The sequence below is a fragment of the Bombina bombina genome, chromosome 1, assembly GCF_027579735.1.
Source record: "Bombina bombina isolate aBomBom1 chromosome 1, aBomBom1.pri, whole genome shotgun sequence".
Lineage (NCBI taxonomy): Eukaryota > Metazoa > Chordata > Amphibia > Anura > Bombinatoridae > Bombina > Bombina bombina.
Genome location: NC_069499.1, coordinates 253596973 through 253618262, shown reverse-complemented (window position 1 = coordinate 253618262; position 21290 = coordinate 253596973). Strand labels below are relative to the sequence as shown.

At 40.6% G+C, this 21290-nt stretch overlaps 1 protein-coding gene across 2 annotated transcripts in view; it reads right to left on the bottom strand.

Moving 5' to 3' along the window:
- STRN3 (striatin 3) overlaps positions 1-21290 on the bottom strand; it is a 532215-nt gene that overhangs the window by 26758 nt on the left and 484167 nt on the right. For both annotated transcript variants that reach the window (XM_053697936.1, XM_053697935.1), the window contains 4 exons: positions 19561-19608; positions 19296-19417; positions 18986-19153; positions 18671-18811 (listed from right to left, as the gene is read on the bottom strand). In XM_053697936.1, the coding sequence (XP_053553911.1) occupies positions 18671-18811; positions 18986-19153; positions 19296-19417; positions 19561-19608 (479 nt within the window). The remainder of the gene's footprint in view (positions 1-18670; positions 18812-18985; positions 19154-19295; positions 19418-19560; positions 19609-21290) is intronic.

The following is a 21290-nucleotide window of genomic DNA, read 5'->3' as shown; positions in this document are numbered from 1 at the left end:
ATATGTTGAAATGTACATGTAATAGGCTTTACATAGGACGTACTAAACGCCCCGTGAAGATAAGGTTTAGTGAACATTTGAGGAACATAGAAAATGGGTTGACGACACATGAGTTGTCGGCTCATTTTCCTGAAGTACACAATAAAGATAGGACAGGGCTAAGTATTAGGGCTATTGAATGTGTAAAGAATGAGATTGGGGGGGGGGGGGGGGGGAATAAGTTGCTCAAACTCAGGCAATGTGAGACCTACTGGATCCACAAGTTGGGAACTATGGAACCAGTGGGTCTCAATAGAGACATTGATCTAGCAGCATTTATAGAAGAATAGTGGATATGCATATTAATCAACTATGAGGAATTAATTGTTTGAAGCCTTTTAACATTTATGAAATGATCATTTTTCTGAATAATTATTTTTTTTTAGTAATAATATTTTGATAATGTATTTAATGATGGTAATGTATCAGGTTTTAACAATTAAAAAAGTAGTGAATGCATTTTTTAAATTTTAATTTATATTTAAATTATATTTTTACATATATCTTCATATATGTTTATTTATTATTGTTTAGATTGTTTGCATGATATTTGAGTATCTATCAAATCTATCTATCTATATATATATATATATATGAATTGGTATTTCATATTCCTTGTGTGAGTTTATTATTGTATTATTTTAATGTGTTTGTATACAAATTAATTTATGTCTAGATATAAGTAGGTAATGTTTGTTTTAAGGATTAAACAAATTTTCAAACATGGACAAAGTTAATTAACCGCATACATAGAATAAAGACTTTCATCATATTCCCCTGCATAAGCTGATGTGACAGGTTATGGGATTGCTGAACCGCACTATTGTCTACAGGAGTCACAGTATAAAAAGGGGAATACAAGGAGTGGGCATAAGCCTCTGACGAAGCGGGAGGAGTCCCGCGAAACGCGTAAAGCCATGCCCACACGTTGAGTTACGTTGTAATCCCTCTAGGTCAGGAGAATCCGTTGCCAGCTACACGGGTTGACCTACCGCATGAGGGAAACTTTTGTTTGAAGGACTGTAACCAATATCCTGTATCCTGACTTCCTGCAAGCAATACTGAGACTGGACGGTCACAGCCAGGTTAGCCAGGAGGGAGAAACAGGACATTGTGAGATTGTATAGCATAATTTATACAATACGCTGTCACATACCTCATACTGTTTGAGGGTTTGTTTGTGAGCTTGTTTTTTGTTATTAATAAATTGTTATTTTTATCCAGACATACTGCACTATGATTTTTTCTCTGTTTTCTTCCTTGCGCTCCATGTTTTTCTTTTTTTAGTTTCTACCTCATCGCTATCACACCAGTGATTTAGAAGGAGCTGTATAAGGAAAAAGAGAATCACTTTTACTTTTGGACATTGCTACATAAGCATTTAAAGAGACACTACCTGCAATAAAGTAGGAAGATTTTCCTTATCACTTATCCATTTTAAATTGTATCGCATGTTTTAATACCATTGGAATTTATCTGCATTTTATATATGCTTGTATGTTTTGAAATATTTTTAAGATTTTGCTTATTCAGTAGCTTTCTAGGATATACGTGTTTGGCGCTTTCAAAGTGTTTGTTTAAATGTTAGAAGAACGCTTACTTTGCTAGATTATTTGAAGGCAACAGAAACTCCAGCTCTACTCCTGTCACTAGACGCGGAAAAAGGGTAGACTGGAAGTTCATGTTTCAAGTCCTAACGGTCATGGGCTTCAACGGGGCATTTATGCAAGCATTGGGAAGTATTTATTCAAATCCGACGGCGGTGGTGGGGGCAGCGGGATATTTATCAAGACACATAGAAATCAAGAATGGGACACGGCAGGGCTGCCCGTTGTCGCCGTTGATATTCGCAATCTGTATAGAGCCGCTAGCAGCGAGTATCAGGAACGTGAGGGAAATTGCGGGAGTACAGATAAGGGCCTCCGAGTATAAAGTGATGCTATTTGCGGATGACGTCTTACTGACAATCACTAAGCCACTAAGCTCCCTACCTATATAAGGTATTGGAAGAATACTCGGAGGTTTCGGGCTACAAAATAAATTCCGACAAATGCGAGGCACTTGCGATTAATTTACCTTCACATGCCAAGAAAACAATTGAATTAAATTTTGCACTCACCTGGGCGAATAGCCATATCACATATTTGGGGGTCAAGATAGGAGATAATGTGGCGGATTTATATAAATTAAATTACATCCCAATAATTAATGCGATCAGAAATGATCTTCAGAGATGGAGAAAATGTAATTTTTCATGGTATGGTAGACTGGTGTCCATAAAAATGAATGTGCTTCCAAGACTAAATGTATATGTTTAGGGCTGTACTGATTAGCATACCTTTGCCAGACCTAGTAACATTACAAGCTGAGGTGCTGACATTTTTGAGAGGGGATGGGAGACCGAGAATAGCCTCTAAGTTGTTAACACAGCACAGACAAGTGGGGGTAGTGGGAGCCCCAAACGTAGTAGAGTACTACCAAGCCGCTAGGTTGGCACAGACAGTTATACTGGGAAAACAATCCAACCAGTTGGTGTGGCCGCAGGTAGAGGCGGAGATAATGGATAGCTCAAGAGTGGCAGATATTCTATGGGAACCTGAGGGATGTATGAAGTCGGGGGAATATAGGTCACCTATAACATCAGAGGCAGTAAGGATGTGGGAGAAAATTACGACAAAGATGGGTATGAGTGGCCTGAATCTGTTCTAAGACCGGTTAGATTTTTACTTCTAAAGGATTTAAGGAAAACAGTAGACAAATGGGCAAACAAGGGGTTGTACAGAGTGGCAGACTTTCTGACAGGTACTAAAATGCTTACGTTTAACTCGATTAGAGACCAAATACTACCAGAACAGTTACATTGGTTTATGTATCTACAAATCAGCTCAGCCATAGCAGCATACATGTCCCATAAACAAGACCAGCAGCTAACAGAACTGGAGAGAATGATAATGAGCCCTAATAGAGGAAAAAAATTGATTTCTAGGATATATGTCTTAATTCAAAAGGCTAAACGTGAAACCGAATTAATAATGACAGAAAAGAGGGAAAGGGATACAATGGACCAGTGGGGGGCGGAGGAGTGGAATGAATTGATGCTGAACTCTTATAAAGGCCTGATTAGCGCAGACATGAGGGAAAATTGCATAAAGGTAATGTTTAGATGGTACTTGACACCAGAGAGGACTGCTCACTTTTCCACAGGATTGAATGGTGAGTGTTACAGGGGTTGTAGAGAAAGGGGCACATACAAACATATGTGGTGGGAGTGTCGAGAAGTCCAACCTCTGTGGGGGAAACTATCCAAACTAATAAGCAAAATGTTGGAGGAGAGAGTGAATCTCACTATGACACAGGCTTTATTACACGGAAAGGTGGAGCCATTTAACATGGCAATTAATAGATTTATTAGAATATTATGCACGTGTTTAAGAATATGTATAGCCAGACATTGGAAGGTGGGAGCACCTTCATGGCAGGAAGTGGTAGGGAAAATCAAGGAGACGTACACACTGTCAGAATTAGCTGCACGGTCACAGGGTCAGCCAGATCAGTTTCAGAAAACTTGGTTCTATTGGATGTTAAGGGCTGGGAGCTACTTGGAAGAAATGGGAAAAGCATAACAAGCTGTTTGATTATCAGAATGGACCTGGGTCATGGTCGGGAGATTTTTTTTTTTTCCCTTTTGTTTTTCTTTCTCACATAAGAGGGAAAAGAGGAGATAAGGGGGCATGGTTACCCCGAGAGGCCTTTTGGGTCTGTGAGAATAAGAATGGCACCTTCTGGTAGGGAGGGGGGGTATCAGTGGGTGGGAGGGGTAGGAGGGAGAGTTAATACAGGATCGCAACTACAAGTACATGGAGGAAGGGGTTTATGCAGGATATCAGATGCATGAAAATATAATGTTATGAAACTTATGTAACCTGTAACCTTGACAAGTTTTATATAGTAGCAACTATTATAAGTAACTTTATGTACAAAAGGAGCAATGCGAAGATTGTTGTATTGTTTTATTATTGTAGTAACCAAATAAAAAATATTTCAACATAAATGTATTTCATTCCGGATATGGTGAGTCCACGGAATCATCACGTACTAATAGGAATCAATACCAAAGCTAGAGGACACAGATAAGGGAGGGACAAGACAAGTAGACCTAAACAGAAGGCACCACCGCTTGAAGAACCCTTCTCCCAAAAGAAGCCTCAGCTGAGGCAAAAGTATCAAATTTATAAAACTTTGAAAAAGTATGCAAAGAGGACCAAATTGCAGCCTTGCAAAACTGTTCCACAGAAGCTTCATTTTTAAATGTCCAGGAAGAAGAAACAGCCCTCGTGGAATGAGCAGTGATTCTCTCAGGAGGTTGCTGTCCAGCAGTCTCATAGATCAAACGAATAATACTCCTTAGCCAAAGAGAAGTAGCCGTAGCTTTCTGACTCTTGCGCTTCCCAGAAAAACAAACAAAGCAGAAGACTGACGAAAGTCCTTCGTCATCTGAAGCTGGAACTTCAATGCATTCACAACATCTAGGTTGTGCAATAAATGCTCCTTAGAAGAAGAATTAGGATACAAAGAAGAAACCACAATCTCCTGATAAATATTCTTGATTGAAACAACCTTAAGTAGGAAACCTAATTTAGTACATAAAACCACCTTATCAGAATGAAAAGTAAGATAAGGAGAATCAAACTGCAGAGCCGAGAGTTCCGAAACTCTCCTAGCAGAAGAAATAGCAACAAGAAACAAAACCTTCCAAGATAACATCTTGATATCTAAGGAATGCATAGGTTCAAACAGAGCCCGCTGTAAAACTCTAAGAACAAGGTTAAGACTCCAGGGAGGAGTAACGGGCTTAAACACAGGCCTAATCCTAACCAAAGCCTGACAAAAAGATTGCACGTCTGGCGCATCCGCCAAACGCTTATGCAACAAAATATACAACGTAGAAATCTGACTTTTCAGAGTACTAGCTGACAAACCCTTCTCCAGACCCTCCTGGAGAAAAGACAAAATCCTAGGAATCCTGACTCTACTCCAAGAGTAGCCTCTGGATTCACACCAATACAGATATTTACGCCATATCTTATAGTAAATCTTTCTTGTCACAGGCTTACGGGCCTGAATCATGGTCTCAATGACCGACTCTGAAAACCCACGCTTAGATAAAATCAAGCGTTCAATCTCCAAGCAGTCAGCTTCAGAGAAACGAGGTTTGGATGAAAAAAAGGACCCTGAAGTAGAAGGTCCTTCCTCAGAGGGAGTCTCCAAGGAGGTAGAGACGTCATTTCCACTAGATCTTCATACCAGATCCTGCGAGGCCACGCTGGCGCTATGAGAATCACCAACACCCTCTAATGCTTGATCCGAGCAATGACTCTTGGCAGGAGAGCGAAAGGAGGAAATATGTATGCTAGACTGAAATTCCAAGTAACCCGCCAGAGCATCTATCAAGAAAGCCTGTGGAGCCCTTGACCTCGAGCCCTACCTCAGAAGCTTAGCATTATGCAGAGAAGCCATGAGATCCAGTTCTGGCTGCCCCCAATTGAGGATTAAACTGGAAAATACTTCCGGATGGAGTTCCCACATTCCCCGGATTAAAGGTCTGTTGGCTCAGAAAATCCGCCTCCCAATTGTCCACTCCTGGGATGTGGATCTCAGAAAGAAAAGTTGTGAGACTCCCCACACTGGATTAATCGGGCCAACTCTGACATGGCCAAGGAACCCCTGGTGGTTGATGTACGCCACCGAAGTGAAGTTGTCCGACTGGAACCTGATAAACCGGGCTAAGGCTAGCTGAGGCCAGGCCAGTAGAGCATTGAAAATCGCTCACAGTTCTAGAATGTTTATAGAGAGAACCGGTTTCTCCCGAGTCTAAAGACCCTGAGTCTTCAATGACCCACAAATTGCTCCCCAACCTAGAAGGCTGGCATCGATGGTCACGATCAACCAGGAAGGTCTGCGAAAGCAAGTTCCCTGGGAGAGGTGATCCTGAGACAACCACCACAGAAGAGAGTCCCTTGTCGCCTGATCCAGAACTATTTGAGGAGACAGATCTGCATAGTCCCCATTCAATTGCCTTAACATGCATAACTGCAGAGGTCTGAGATGGAACCGAGCAAACGGAATGATGTTCATGGAAGCTACCATCAGACCAATTACCTCCATACATAGAGCCACTGAAGGCGAAGAGAGGACTGAAGGACAAGACAAGAGTCGAAGATCTTTGTTTTTCTGACCTCTGTCAGAAATATATTCATTAGTAGGGAGTCTATTATGACCTAAAAACACTACTCTTGTGGCTGGAATTAGAGAACTCTTTCCCAGATTTACCTTCCAACCATGGGATCGAAGAAAAGACAACAAGATCCCTGTTTGAAAGTTTGCTTGTTGAAAAGATGGCGTCTGAACCAGAATGTAGTCCAGATAAGGCGCAACAGCAATGCCCAAGACCGGATCACTGCCAAAAGAGCCCCCAGGACCTTTGAGAAAATTCTGGGAGCTGTGGCAATGCCGAAAGGAAGAGCCACAAACTGGAAATGATTGTCTAAGAAAGCAAACCTTAGAAACTTGTGATGAACCCGGTGAATAGGAAAATGAAGGTACACATCCTTTAAGTCTATGGTTGTCATAAACTGACCCTCTTGAATCAAAGGAAGAATGGAACGTATAGTCTGCATCTTGAAGGACAGTACACTGAGGAACTTGTTTAAACACTTTAGGTCTAAAATATGTCTGAATGTCCCCTCTTTCTTGGAAACCACAAACAGATTTGAATAAAATCCCAGACCCTGTTCCTGCAGAGGAACTGGAACTATAACTCTCAGGGCAAAAAGATCCTTGATGCAATTTAAGAACGCCTCTCTCTTTATCTGGTCTACAGATAATCTTGAGAGAAGAAACCTACCTCTGGGAGGAAAAGTCGTGAATTCTATCTTGTACCCCTGAGATACAATTTCCACGGCCCACAGGTCTGGGACATCTCATATCCAAGCCTGAGCAAATTGAGAAAGCCTGCCCCCTACTAGATCCGTTACTGGATCGGGGGCCGACCCTTCATGCTGACTTGGAGAAAGCCGCAGGCTTCTTAGACTGTTTCCCCTTGTTCCAAGACTGACCAGACTTCCAGGAAGACTTGGATAGTTTCCTGCTTGAAAGAGGAAGCGGGGGGTTTACCTTTAAAGATATGAAAGAAATGGAAATTACTCTGACGCCCTTTCTGCTTACTCTTCTTATACTGGGGAAGAAAAAATCCCTTTCCTCCTGTGATATCTGAAAAAATTCAGCCAAACCAGGCACAAACAAGGTCTTACCCTTGTAGGGAATAGCTAATAACTTAGATTTAGAAGAAACATCTGCAGACCAGGATTTTAACCAAAGGGCTCTGTGAGCTAGAACCGCAAAACCAGACATATTTGCTCTCAGTTTAATGAGCTGTAAGGAAGCATCCAAAAAAAAAGCAATTGGCTAACCTTAAGAGCCTTAATCCTGTCCTGGATCTCCTCAAGAGGAGTATCTGTCTGAATAGAATCAGACAAAGCATCAAACCAGTAAGCTGCAGCGCTGGTAACAGTAGCAATACACACCGCAGGCTACCATTGAAGACCTTGGTGAACATACATTTTCTTTAATAGGAGATGGAGAAAAAGGAATACCAGGTCTCTCCCATTCCTGTACAATAATCTCAGAAGCATGGTCTGGAACCGGAAAAACCTCCACCGCAGAGGGAACATCAAAATACTTGTTCAGCTTACTAGACTTCTTAGGGTTAACAACGATAGTAGTATCAGTCATCCAAGGTAGCCAAAACCTCCTTAAGTAACAAGCGGAGGTGTTCCAGCTTAAATCTGAAGGACACAACTTCAGCATCAGTAGAAGGAATTATACTGCCTGAATCCGAAATTTCACCCTCAGATGCACAAAAAACACAATTTATGCTTACCTGATAAATTTATTTTTCTTGTGGTGTATCCAGTCCACGGATCATCCATTACTTGTGGGATACCAATAACAAAGCTAAAGTACACGGATGAAGGGAGGGACAAGGCAGGTACTTAAACGGAAGGTACCACCGCCTGTAAAACCTTTCTCCCAAAAATAGCCTCCGAAGAAGCAAAAGTATCAAATTTGTAGAATTTAGAAAAAGTATGAAGCGAAGACCAAGTCGCCGCCTTGCAAATCTGTTCAACAGAAGCCTCATTTTTAAAGGCGCAAGTGGAAGCCACAGCTCTAGTAGAATGAGCTGTAATCCTTTCAGGAGGCTGCTGTCCAGCAGTCTCATAGGCTAAGCGGATTATGCTTCTTAGCCAAAAAGAAAGAGAGGTTGCCGAAGCCTTTTGACCTCTTCTCTGTCCAGAGTAAACAACAAACAAAGCAGATGTTTGACGAAAATCTTTAGCAGCTTGTAAGTAAAACTTTAAAGCACGACCCACGTCAAGATTATGTAAAAGACGTTCCTTCTTTGAAGAAGGATTAGGACACAATGATGGAACAACAATCTCTTGATTGATATTCTTAGTAGATACCACTTTAGGCAAAAACCCAGGTTTTGTACGCAGAACTACCTTATCTGCATGGAAGATCAGATAAAGAGAATCACATTGTAAAGCAGATAACTCGGAGACTCTACGAGCCGAGGAAATAGCCATCAAAAAAAGAACTTTCCAAGATAAAAGCTTGAAATCTATGGAATGAAGAGGTTCAAATGGAACCCCTTGAAGAACTTTAAGAACCAAATTTAAGCTCCATGGGGGAGCAACAGGTTTAAACACAGGCTTGATTCTAACCAAGGCCTGACAAAACGCCTGAACGTCTGGAACATCCGCCAGACGCTTGTGCAAAAGAATAGACAGTGCAGAGATCTGTCCCTTCAAAGAACTAGCTGATAATCCTTTCTCCAAACCCTCTTGGAGAAAAGATAATATCCTGGGAATCCTAACCTTACTCCATGAGTAACTCTTGGATTCACACCAATAAAGATATTTACGCCATATCTTATGATAGATTTTCCTGGTAACAGGCTTTCGTGCCTGTATTAAGGTATCAATGACAGACTCGGAGAAGCCACGCTTTGATAAAATCAAGCGTTCAATCTCCATGCAGTCAGTCTCAGAGAAATTAGATTTGGATGATTGAAAGGACCTTGAAGTAGAAGGTCTCGTCTAAAAAAGGCAGAGTCCAAGGTGGAAAGGATGACACGTCCACTAGGTCTGCATACCAGGTCCTGCGTGGCCACGCAGGCGCTATCAAAATCACTGATGCTCTCTCCTGCTTGATTTTGGCAATCAGTCGAGGGAGCAGAGGAAACGGTGGAAACACGTAAGCCAGGTTGAAAGACCAAGGCACTGCTAGAGCATCTATCAGCGTTGCTTCCGGGTCCCTGGACCTGAATCCGTAATAAGGAAGCTTGGCGTTCTGGCGAGACGCCATGAGATCCAGTTCTGGTTTGCCCCAACGATGAATCAATTGAGCAAACACCTCCGGATAGAGTTCCCACTCCCCCGGATGAAAAGTCTGACGACTTAGAAAATCCGCCTCCCAGTTCTCTACACCTGGGATATGGATCGCTGATAGGTAGCAAGAGTGTTTCTCTGCCCAGCGAATTATTTTGGAGACTTCTAACATCGCTAAGGAACTACTTGTTCCCCCTTGATGGTTGATGTAAGCCACAGTCGTGATGTTGTCTGACTGAAATCTGATGAACCTCAGGGTTGTTAACTGAGGCCAAGCCTGAAGAGCATTGAATATTGCCCTCAATTCCAGAAAATTTATTGGGAGGAGTTTCTCCTCCTGAGTCCACGATACCTGAGCCTTCAGGGAGTTCCAGACTGCACCCCAACCTAGAAGGCTGGCATCTGTCGTTACAATTGTCCAATCTGGCCTGCGAAAGGTCATACCTTTGGACAGATGGACCCGAGATAGCCACCAGAGAAGAGAATCTCTGGTCTCTTGATCCAGATTTAGTAGAGGGGACAAATCTGTGTAATCCCCATTCCACTGACTGAGCATGCATAGTTGCAGCGGTCTGAGATGTAGGCGCGCAAACGGAACTATGTCCATTGCCGCTACCATTAAGCCGATTACCTCCATGCACTGAGCCACCGAAGGGCGCGGAATAGAATGGAGAACACGGCAAGAGTTTAGAAGTTTTGATAACCTGGACTCCATCAGGTAAATTTTCATTTCTGCAGAATCTATCAGAGTCCCTAGGAAGGAGACTCTTGTGAGTGGAGACAGAGAACTCTTTTCCTCGTTCACTTTCCACCCGTGCGACCTCAGAAATGCCAGAACTATGTCCGTATGGGACTTGGCAATTTGGAAATTTGACACCTGTATCAGGATGTCGTCTAGATAAGGGGCTACTGCTATGCCCCGCAGCCTTAGGACCGCCAGAAGCGACCCCAGAACCTTTGTAAAAATTCTTGGGGCTGTAGCTAACCCGAAGGGAAGAGCCACAAACTGGTAATGCCTGTCCAGAAAGGCAAACCTTAGGAACCGATGATGAGCTTTGTGTATCGGAATGTGAAGGTAAGCATCCTTTAGATCCACCGTAGTCATATATTGACCCTCCTGGGTCATAGGTAGGATGGTCCGAATAGTTTCCATTTTGAATGATGGAACTCTGAGGAATTTATTTAAGATCTTTAGATCCAAGATTGGTCTGAAGGGTCCCTCTTTTTTGGGAACCACAAACAGATTTGAGTAAAATCCCTGTCCCTCCTTTGGAACTGGATGATCACTCCCATAACTAGGAGGTCTTGCACACAGTGTAAGAATGCCTCTTTCTTTATCTGGTTGACAGATAATCGTGAAAGGTGAAATCTCCATTGTGGAGGAGAAGCCTTGAAGTCCAGAAGATACCCCTGAGATATAATCTCCAACGCCCAGGGATCCTGAACATCTCTTGCCCACGCCTGGGCGAAGAGAGAAAGTCTGCCCCCTACTAGATCCGTTACCGGATAGGGGTCCATTCCTTCATGCTGTCTTAGAGGCAGCAGCAGGCTTTTTGACCTGCTTGCCTTTGTTCCAAGACTGGTTAGGTTTCCAGGCCGTCTTGGACTGAGCAAAAGTTTCCTCTTGTTTTGTAGCAGAGGATGTTGATGCTGCACTTGCCTTGAAGTTTCGAAAGGCACGAAAATTAGACTGTTTGGCCCTTGATTTGGACCTGTCCTGAGGAAGGGCATGACCTTTACCTCCAGTAATGTCAGCAATAATTTCCTTCAAACCAGGCCCGAATAGGGTCTGCCCCTTGAAGGGAATGTTAAGTAGTTTAGACTTTGAAGTCACGTCAGCTGACCAAGATTTAAGCCATAGCGCCCTACGCGCCTGGATGGCAAATCCAGAATTCTTAGTTTAGTCAAATGAACAATGGCATCGGAAACAAAAGAATTAGCTAGCTTAAGTGCTCTAAGCTTGTTAAGTATGTCCTCCAATGGAGTCGTTGTCTGTAAAGCCTCTTCCAGAGACTCAAACCAGAACGCCGCAGCAGCAGTGACAGGAGCAATGCATGCAAGGGGCTGCAGGATAAAACCTTGTTGAATAAACATTTTCTTAAGGTAACCCTCTAACTTTTTATCCATAGGATCTGAAAAAGCACAACTGTCCTCGACAGGGATAGTAGTACGCTTTGCTAAAGTAGAAACTGCTCCCTCCACCTTAGGGACCGTCTGCCATAAGTCCCGTTAGGGACCGTCTGCCATAAGTCCCGTGTGGTGGCGTCTATGGGAAACATTTTTCTAAAAATAGGAGGGGGGGAAAACGGCACACCGGGTCTATCCCACTCTTTATTAATAATTTCTGTAAACCTTTTAGGTATTGGAAAAACCTCAGTACACACCGGCACTGCAAAGTATTTATCCAGTCTACACAATTTCTCTGGCACTGCAATTGTGTCACAGTCATTCAGAGCAGCTAAAACCTCCCAAGCAAAACACGGAGGTTCTCAAGCTTAAATTTAAAAGTAGAAATATCAGAATCCGGTTTCCCTGAGTCAGAGATATCACCCACAGACTGAAGCTCTCCTTCCTCAGCTTCTGCATATTGTGAGGCAGTATCAGACATGGCTCTTAAAGCGTCTGTATGCTCTGTATTACGCCTAACTCCAGAGCTATCACGCTTTCCTCTAAATTCAGGTAGTCTGGCTAATACCGCTGACAGTGTATTATCCATGACTGCCGCCATGTCTTGTAAAGTAATCGCTATGGGCGTCCTTGATGTACTTGGCGCCATTTGAGCGTGAGTCCCTTGAGCGTGAGTCCCTTGAGCGGGAGTCAAAGGGTCTGACACGTGGGGAGAGTTAGTCGGCATAACTTCCCCCTCGTCAGAATCCTCTGGTGATAAATTTTTTAAAGACAAAAGCTGATATTTATTGTTTAAAGTGAAATCAATACATTTAGTACACATTCTCATATGGGGTTCCACCATGGCTTTTAAACATAATGAACAAGGAGTTTCCTCTATGTCAGACATGTTTGTACAGACTAGCAATGAGACTAGCAAGCTTGGAAAACACTTTAAATCAAGTTAACAAGCAAATATAAAAAACGGTACTGTGCCTTTAAGAGAAACAAATTGTCAAAATTTGAAAAACAGTGAAAAAAGGCAGTAAATCAAACAAAACTTTTACAGTGTATGTAATAGGTTAGCAGAGCATTGCACCCACTTGCAAATGGATGATTAACCCCTTAATGCAAAAAACGGATAAAAAAAACGAAATAAACATTTTTTAAACAGTCACAACAACTTCCACAGCTCAGCTGTGGCCCTACCTTCCTCAAATGACTTTTGAAGCCTTTAGAGCCCTTCAGAGATGTCCTATAGCATGCAGGGGACTGCTGAGGGAAGCTGAATGTCTGTCTGTAATTTTAACTGCGCAAAAAAAGCTCTAAAATAGGCCCCTCCCACTCATACTACAACAGTGGAAAGCCTCAATAAGTTTTATCACCAAAGCATATATAAAAACGATTAAACATGCCAGCAAACGTTTTATATTGTCATATTATCAGAGTATATATCTCTGGTAGTAAGCCTGATACAAGTCGCTATTAAATCACTGTTTTTAGGCTTAACTTACATTAATCAGGTACCAGCAGCATTTTCTAGTCCCTAGAAAAACTTAAAACTGCACATACCTCAATAGCAGGATAACCTGCATGCCATTCTCCCTCTGAAGTTACCTCACTCCTCAGACATATGTGAGAACAGCAGTGGATCTTAGTTACAAGCTGCTAAGATCATAGAAAACGCAGGCAGATTCTTCTTCTAAATACTGCCTGAGATAAAATAGTACAACTCCGGTACTATTTGAAAATAACAAACTTTTGATTGAAGAAAAAACTAACTATATTTTACCACTCTCCTCTTACTACCTCCATCTTTGTTGAGAGTTGCAAGAGAATGACTGGGTATGGCAGTTAGGGGAGGAGCTATGTAGCAGCTCTGCTGTGGGTGTCCTCTTGCAACTTCCTGTTGGGAAGGAGAATATCCCACAAGTAATGGATGATCCGTGGACTGGATACACCTTACAAGAGAAATATTTTTTGGACCCCTTATTACCAATTGCGCATGGTTTAAACACCACAGCCTACCTGAGTATTGTTGCTGACCATGTCCACCCCTTTATGACCACAGTGTACCCATCTTCTAGCAAGGTGTACCCAATAAAGTGGCCGGGAAGTGTGTGTGTATGTATGTGTATCATTGCTTTTAGAAATTGTCAAGTCCAAGAATTCAACATTGTTAGAACTTTCACTATGTGTCAAGTATAATCCAAAGGGATTAGTGTTAAGTAATTTGATGAATCCTTCCCATATAAGGAGAATGTCATCTATATACCTGGACCAGTGATGAATTGAGTATATTGGTTCATGTTGTCATTGAACACTATCATCTCTTCCCACCAGCCCAGGTATATATTGGCATATGTTGGCGCGCAAGATGTGCCCATTGCGGTGCCACAGACTTGTAAGAAAAACTTATCATCAAACACAAAGTAGTTATGTGTAAGCACAAATTTTAGCAATTTGATGATAAATTCTTTCGTTGCTGGATCCATATTGGTATCTTTTTCTAGAAAATCAGCTACAGCTTTGATGCCCCAGTCAGTTTTAATGCTCGTATAGAGAGACTCTACATCACATGTTATTAAGATAGACTGTTCTTTTATAGAGATATTTTGCATCTTATTTAAGATGTGCATTGTGTGGTTAAGAACCTATAAACAAGCACTATTAAAGAGGGTGGCACCCGGGCCTCGGCTTGACTTATCACATTGAAAAAGGCTGAATAACAAAGCCGAAACGCGTTTGTGCTCTCAGTAAGCACAGTTTGGTGCACTAATTGTTGGTTTTATACTGTCCCTAGTCCCTGACACCTGAAGCCGAGGGAGCTGCTATCGGCCAGGAAACAGGGGGGCTAGGTGTTCAGTTTTATGTATGGGTACTTTTTCAAGGTGTTTCCTTGTTTTAACTTGAACTTTATTCAAAATTCAATTTTTAAATTACATAATTAGGAATGAGTGCTATTTAAAACCCTATACCTTTTTTGGTCTCTTTACCAATCATTTAATTGTATGTATGATTTTAGGGTTAGCACCGGATTATATATCTATATATTCCTAACTTGACTATATCTAGTGCCTGCTCCTCAATTTTTCTATTTATTTTTTGGATGTGGTAAGAGTTTTGAAATATTATGTTGAAGTTAAATATTTCAGGAAGACTTCTAGTCTATTTTTTATCTTTTCTGGTTCTAGGAAAGGTCAGAAGGCTTCTGCCATTTCCTTGGCATCTTGGTTAAAGCTTTTGATTCATCAGGCTTATTTGGAGTCAGGTCAGGCCCTGCCTCAGAGAATTACAGCTCATTCTACTAGATCAGTTTCCACGTCGTGGGCCTTTAAGAAAGAATCTTCAGTTGATCAGATTTGCAAAGCAGCAACTTCTTTGCATACATTTACTAAATTCTACAGTTTTGATGTATTTGCTTCTGCAAAAGCAGTTTTTGGTAGAAAAGTTCTTCAGGCAACTGTTTCAGTTAGATTCCTCTGCTTATGTTTTAAGTTTTTTCTTTCATTTATGAGAAAATCTTATTTTATTGGTTGTGGATTTAATTTTCTCAGTTGAAAATTGATTTTATTATTTTATCCCTCCCTCTCTAGTGACTCTTGTGTGGAGTTCCACATCTTGGGTATTTCTATCCCATACGTCACTAGCTCATGGACTCTTGCCAATTACATGAAAGAGAACATAATAAATTCATTTCTTTCATATTGGCAAGAGTCCATGAGACCCACCCTTTTTATGATGGTTATGATTTTTTGTATAAAGCACAATTATTTCCAAATTCCTTTGTTGATACATTTTACTCCTTCGTTTTTCACCCCACTACTTGGCTATTCGTTAAACTGAAGATGTGGGTGTGGTGAGGGGTGTATTTATAGGCATTTTGAGGTTTGGGAAACTTTGCCCCTCCTGGTAGGATTGTATATCCCATACGTCACTAGCTCATGGATTCTTGCCAATATGAAAGAAATGAATTTATCAGGTAAGTTGTTACATAAATTATGTTTTGTTCCTAATAGGCCATAACTGAATTTTCTAAATTATGTGTCCCTGGTTTTTCAATGCCATCTTTTTTCTTTACAGTGATTTTATGAGTTAATGTTCTATACCCAATTATAGATTACAGTCATTTTTATCCATTACAGAATAACTACATTCTGTGCCTGAATTTAAAAAAAAAAAAAAAAAAGTTTGCTAACCAGGGACTGTATAGTGTTTTATTTTGCGAATCAGGACAAGTAGATTGTCACCAGGGACAAGTAGATAGGGCTCCTGCTTTAGTTGGAGGTCGTACCTTCTAGCTTAGGGTCTGTTTTTCTACCAATATCTCGATTTTCTAAGGATGACGTCATGGAGATTGAACAACAGATTTTGGCTCCAAAAGGATTCTCTGAGACTGTGATTAATACTCTGATTCAGACACGTAAGCCTATAACCAGACGTATATATCATAACATATTGAAGGCTAATCTTTCTTGGTGCGCGGAAGGTGGATTTTCTTGGATTTTGCGTATTTTTCAATTCTTACAAGGAGGACTGGAGAAAGGACTTTAAGCTAGTTCTCTTAAGGGCCTGATATGGTCTCGTTCAGTTTTGTTGCATTAGAAGTTGTCTCGTTTTCAAGATGTTCAATTGTTTGTTCAAGCTATAGCTAGAATTAGACCAGTTCAAACCTATTGCTCCCCCATGGAGCCTTAATCTTGTTCTTAGAGTTTTACAACAGGCATTGTTTTAACCTATGCATTCTATTGATATTACTTTGCTATCTTTGAAAGTGCTGCTTATTCTGGCCATTTCCTCTGCACAAAGCATTTCGGACGTATCTGCTCTCTAATGTGATCCTCCTTAGCTGGTATTCCATAAAGATAAGCATGTTCTTCCGACGAAGACTGGGTTTTTACCTAAGGTGGTTTCAACAAATTATATCAACTAGGAAATTGTTATTTCATCTCTTTGTCCCAAACCAACCTTTTCCATGGAGAGGTTATTACATAATCTACATGTCGTCAGAGCATTGAAGTTTTATCTTCATGCTACCAAGGAAATTTCGTCAATCATCATACCTGTTTGTTCTGTTTTCTGGTAAGCGCAGGGGCCAAAAGGCTACTGCTGTTTCTTTAGCTTTCTTGTATGGCTTACTGAGAGGTGGGTCAACAGCCTCCAGCCAGTGTTAGAGCTCTATCTACCTGTGCAGTGTCTACATCTTGGACCTTCAAGAAGGAGGCTTCAGTTGAACAAATCTGAAAGGTTGCTACCTAGTCATCCTTACATACTTTCACTATCAGTTTGATGTTTTTACCTCAGTGGAGGCTTTCTTTGGGAGAAAGGTTCTGCAAGTGAAAGTCCATAGCAACTAGGGACTGCCTTACCTTTAATCACACCCTAAATTTTTTGGACTCCCCAGCTTGGGTATTAGTTTCCCATAAGTAAGAATAGCAATTCATGGACTCTCACTAACATTATAAAGAAAATATAAAATTTCTTACCTGATAAATTATTTTCTCTTTCTTGGTAGTGAAAGTCCACGAACACGCCCTGAATATAGTGTAGAGGCGGCAGTCTATTTGTCACCTCTTTACATTTTCTTATCCTTGGCTTGGAAGTAGGAGATATATTTGAATGCTCTGTTTGGGGTGTCTTTGCCTCCACTTGGTGGCCAGGAGAAGTATTTGCCATAAGTAAGAATAGGAATTTGTGGACTCTCAATACCAAGAAAGAAAATAATTTATCAGGTAAAAAAAAATAAAAAAAAAAATATATATATATATATATATATATATATATATATATATATATATATATATATACACACACATACACACACAAACTCGCATACATACGCATATATGAATATGAAAAAAAGAGCACCCTGCCGCTGAGAACAGAGATTTCTAACCCCAAAAAAGCTCCTGATGTGTGGGAGTCCAGAGCGCATATAAAAGCTTTCCCGACAGCAGTCTAACTATAAAAACCTCAGACAACACCCACACGCATAGGCATTAATATCAGTATACACAAGCACTCAATCACAATTTTATGAGCCACAGCAATAATAAACTGGAGCCCTCCAAAATATCCACTGCCTGCATGAAAAACTTTTGCCTAGCTAAAAGGTAGGTAATCTCTCAATCCCCTATGTCATAATAAAGTGCCCCAATAAAAAGAAGTCCCCTTTAGCTTTGTGCAGCAGCCCTGTAGCTGTGTCTAGCCAAGACTGAGGCATATGAGTGTAAGAAAACTACTTACCTTATATGCACTCACAGCTGCACTTTTGTCCTGCAGAAATGCCCTAATCCTAGTTAGATGCCACCAACTCAGGATCTCTGTTAGGAAGTATGTCGAAGTGCCAAAAACAGTAGCTAACTTAGGACCAGTCCTAGTGACTACTGTAGCAGGCAGGTGAACAACGCCTGCAGAAGATTTACACTCACCAGCCAAAGTACTCTTGTGCATCCCTTCTCGGCTCTCTGAGGGAGATAAACAGACCTCACAGACAATTTGAGTACCCCTTTCAGTCATAAGCAGCAATGCACCATTCACCTTTTCTTTTGTGAAGGCCAAAATTATTACTGAGGAGAATCAGGAATTGGGAAGGATTAAAGCTCTTGATGCATTGAGTAATTTTTGCCTGCCTCATGGTGGAGGGAGCTTAAACCCAAATGTTATGGCTCGTGGAATCTCAACACCTTTATGAAAGAAAATGCTGTTCCCATCTAATAGTGCCCGCCACAACACAAACTTACAATGCATTTTAACTGGTCTTCTTTCAGATACTTTTATTTGGTTAGGAGAAGTAAAGAGGAAGTTTTCAATTAATGTTCCAAGACAGTCAGGGAAGATCTTGTTTACAAATTTCACTTGTACAATAACACAGGCAAACCACTAGGTTTCCAGGTAGATACTGGCATTTATCTAGCTAAATCATAGTTTATACGAAAATGATCTAGATGTACAGTTTGCCTCTTTTACTTGGCAGTATCTCTACAGTTTTGCCATTAGCCCTCCAAGAAAAAAAAATCCTATACAATGCCAATATTTTCTAAATAAAGCTCACATCACTAATTTATCAAACTTACCAGACATGGAAGGTGCAGACAACTGTAGCAGGGACTGTGAGGTCTCCAGGTCATAAAGGACAATGCAGCCACTAGTAAAAGAGGCGACTGCATGTGCAGGATCACAGCCAATAAAATCCACAGATGTGGGAATGCCATGTTCTGAACAGAAGGAGATGGTTAGAAATGAAAAAATACTCATCTATGGCTTGATGTCAACAATGTAAATGAGAAAAATGGTGTTAAACACAGACTATGCACAAAAATTAATATTTAGTTCTATCCCTCCAAATCTCTCCATAAAATGTTTGTGTAGAGAGAAGAAAATCATCTTACCTCTGTTTCCATTATAAGTGCCAATACAGGAGGAGCTTTCTGGCGGACTCCATAACCGGACAGTGCCGTCAGCTGAGCAGGATATTAAGCGGTCTTTAATGCCACTATGAGAAAGATCCCATACAGCATCTGTATGTCCAAGTAATGTGCCAGCTAAGACAGAAGGTTCTGTTAAAAAAAAATGTAATTAGGTGGCAGTTAGTCGATCAGCCAACTGAGAAAAAAAAGAGAATTTCAGCAAAATGAGGAATATTTGAGGGCTGGAAATAACTAAGCAATCATACACTTTTTTTACTAATGCTTTTCTTACCATATGTATCATAAGGATCCACATTAGGGCTTGGCATTTTCCACCACTGAAGTGTTGCATCTAGGCCTCCACTGTAGCAGTGCTCTCCAGTACTGCTAACAACCAGAGACAGAACTGGACCACTGTAGGAAGAGTGTTATAGCCTGTGAGTGTTGTGAAGCTGTATTGGATTTTAAATGTCTGAGGTCAAATAGTATTTACAGTAATAATACTTCTAAGAATGTATAAATGCCTATTTCAAGATCACACAATTATGATCACTTACATATGGGCTCTAAATGTGTAGATGGGTTCCACATCTAATGAAGCACTCCTGAAATAAGAATAAAAAGCAAAGTTACACAAACGAGCCATATTCATAGTTATCCGATAATCAATAAAACATACACCAATAAAGAGGAGCGCACACATATTTAAAGGGACAGTCTACTCGAAAATTGTTGTTTAAAACGACAAATAATTCCTTTATTAACTATTTCCCAGCTTTGCATAACCAACACTTTTATATTGACCCCTAGCTTTCGAGGGATGGAAGTTTCAAATAGCTATTTATTCACAGAATTCAGAAATTATTGTACAATTACCCAAAAAATTTAAACAAAATACATAAAAAGATTATCACATTCCACAAAACTTGTAGCTTTCTAACTGTTGAAAAAAAAAAATCATAAAATGTGTTTCATTAGCATCCTCTGATTCAGACCAAATATAAATATATTTAATACAATTTTTTATCATTTTAAGGTCTTTTTCTGCTGTCTAAAATGGTGCAATAGGCTAACTCATTTTGTATAGCAGAACTGCCCAAATTCTTTAAATTAACCACCAAAACTAAATCTATTTCTAAAGTAGACCATCCAAGGTATTAATCTAAGCCCATTTTGGTATATTTGGTGTCAATAAAATACGATCATATGAAAAAAATATTGCTAACTTTTTTGCAAACTTTGGGTTTCTCACTGAAATTATTTACACACAACTACTGCAGTCATAAGAAATGGTTGTAAAGCCTATCTGGGGTCCCCCTTGATCAAAAACTGCAGTCATGCATGGCTTTGCCAGTGTTTTTGGCAAATAGAAGACAATGATAATCATTACAGAGTCCCTTTCTGTAAGAATTGTTGATCAGCGCCTCTTACTATATAAAAGTAGATGCCTTATGCTCCCAGCTGCAGTCATCACGATCTAAGCTTAAAGTGGGGACTGCAGCTTGCACCACAGTTATAAAGTATATTAATATAACAATGTTGGTTATGCAAAGCTGTGAAATGGGTAGTAAAGTTGTTATTTATCTTTTTAATAAAAAAAATAAAATAAATAAAGACTGTCCGTTTAAGGCTCAGATTCTGAGCATAATTTTAAGCCAGGAAGCCTGACCAAAAAAGTGATAAATGTCATGTGGAAGGTGGGGCTTAAAGTAAAACGCAAAAAAAGGAAATTTATGCTTACCTGATAAATTGATTTCTTCTACGATACGACGAGTCCACAGATTGCATCCTTACTTGTGGGATATTATCCTCCTAACAGGAAGTGGCAAAGAGCACCACAGCAGAGCTGTATATATAGCTCCTCCCTTCCCTCCACCCCCAGTCATTCGACCAAAGGTTTAGGAAGAGAAAGGAAAAGCTAAAAGGTGCAGAGGTGACTGAAGTTGTAAAAATAAATATAGTCTGTCCTAAAGTGACAGGGAGGGCCGTGGACTCGTCGTATCGTAGAAGAAATCAATTTATTAGGTAAGCATAAATTTCCTTATCTGCTACAAGATACGACGAGTCCACGGATTTCATCCTTACTTGTGGGATACAATACCAAAGCTACAGGACACGGATGAAAGGGAGGGACAAGACAGAGACCTAAATGGAAGGCACCACTGCTTGAAGAACCTTTCTCCCAAAAACAGCCTCAGAAGAAGTAAAAGTATCAAATATGAAGGGACGACCAAGTCGCAGCCTTACAAATCTGTTCAACAGAAGCATAGTTTTTAAAGGCCCATGT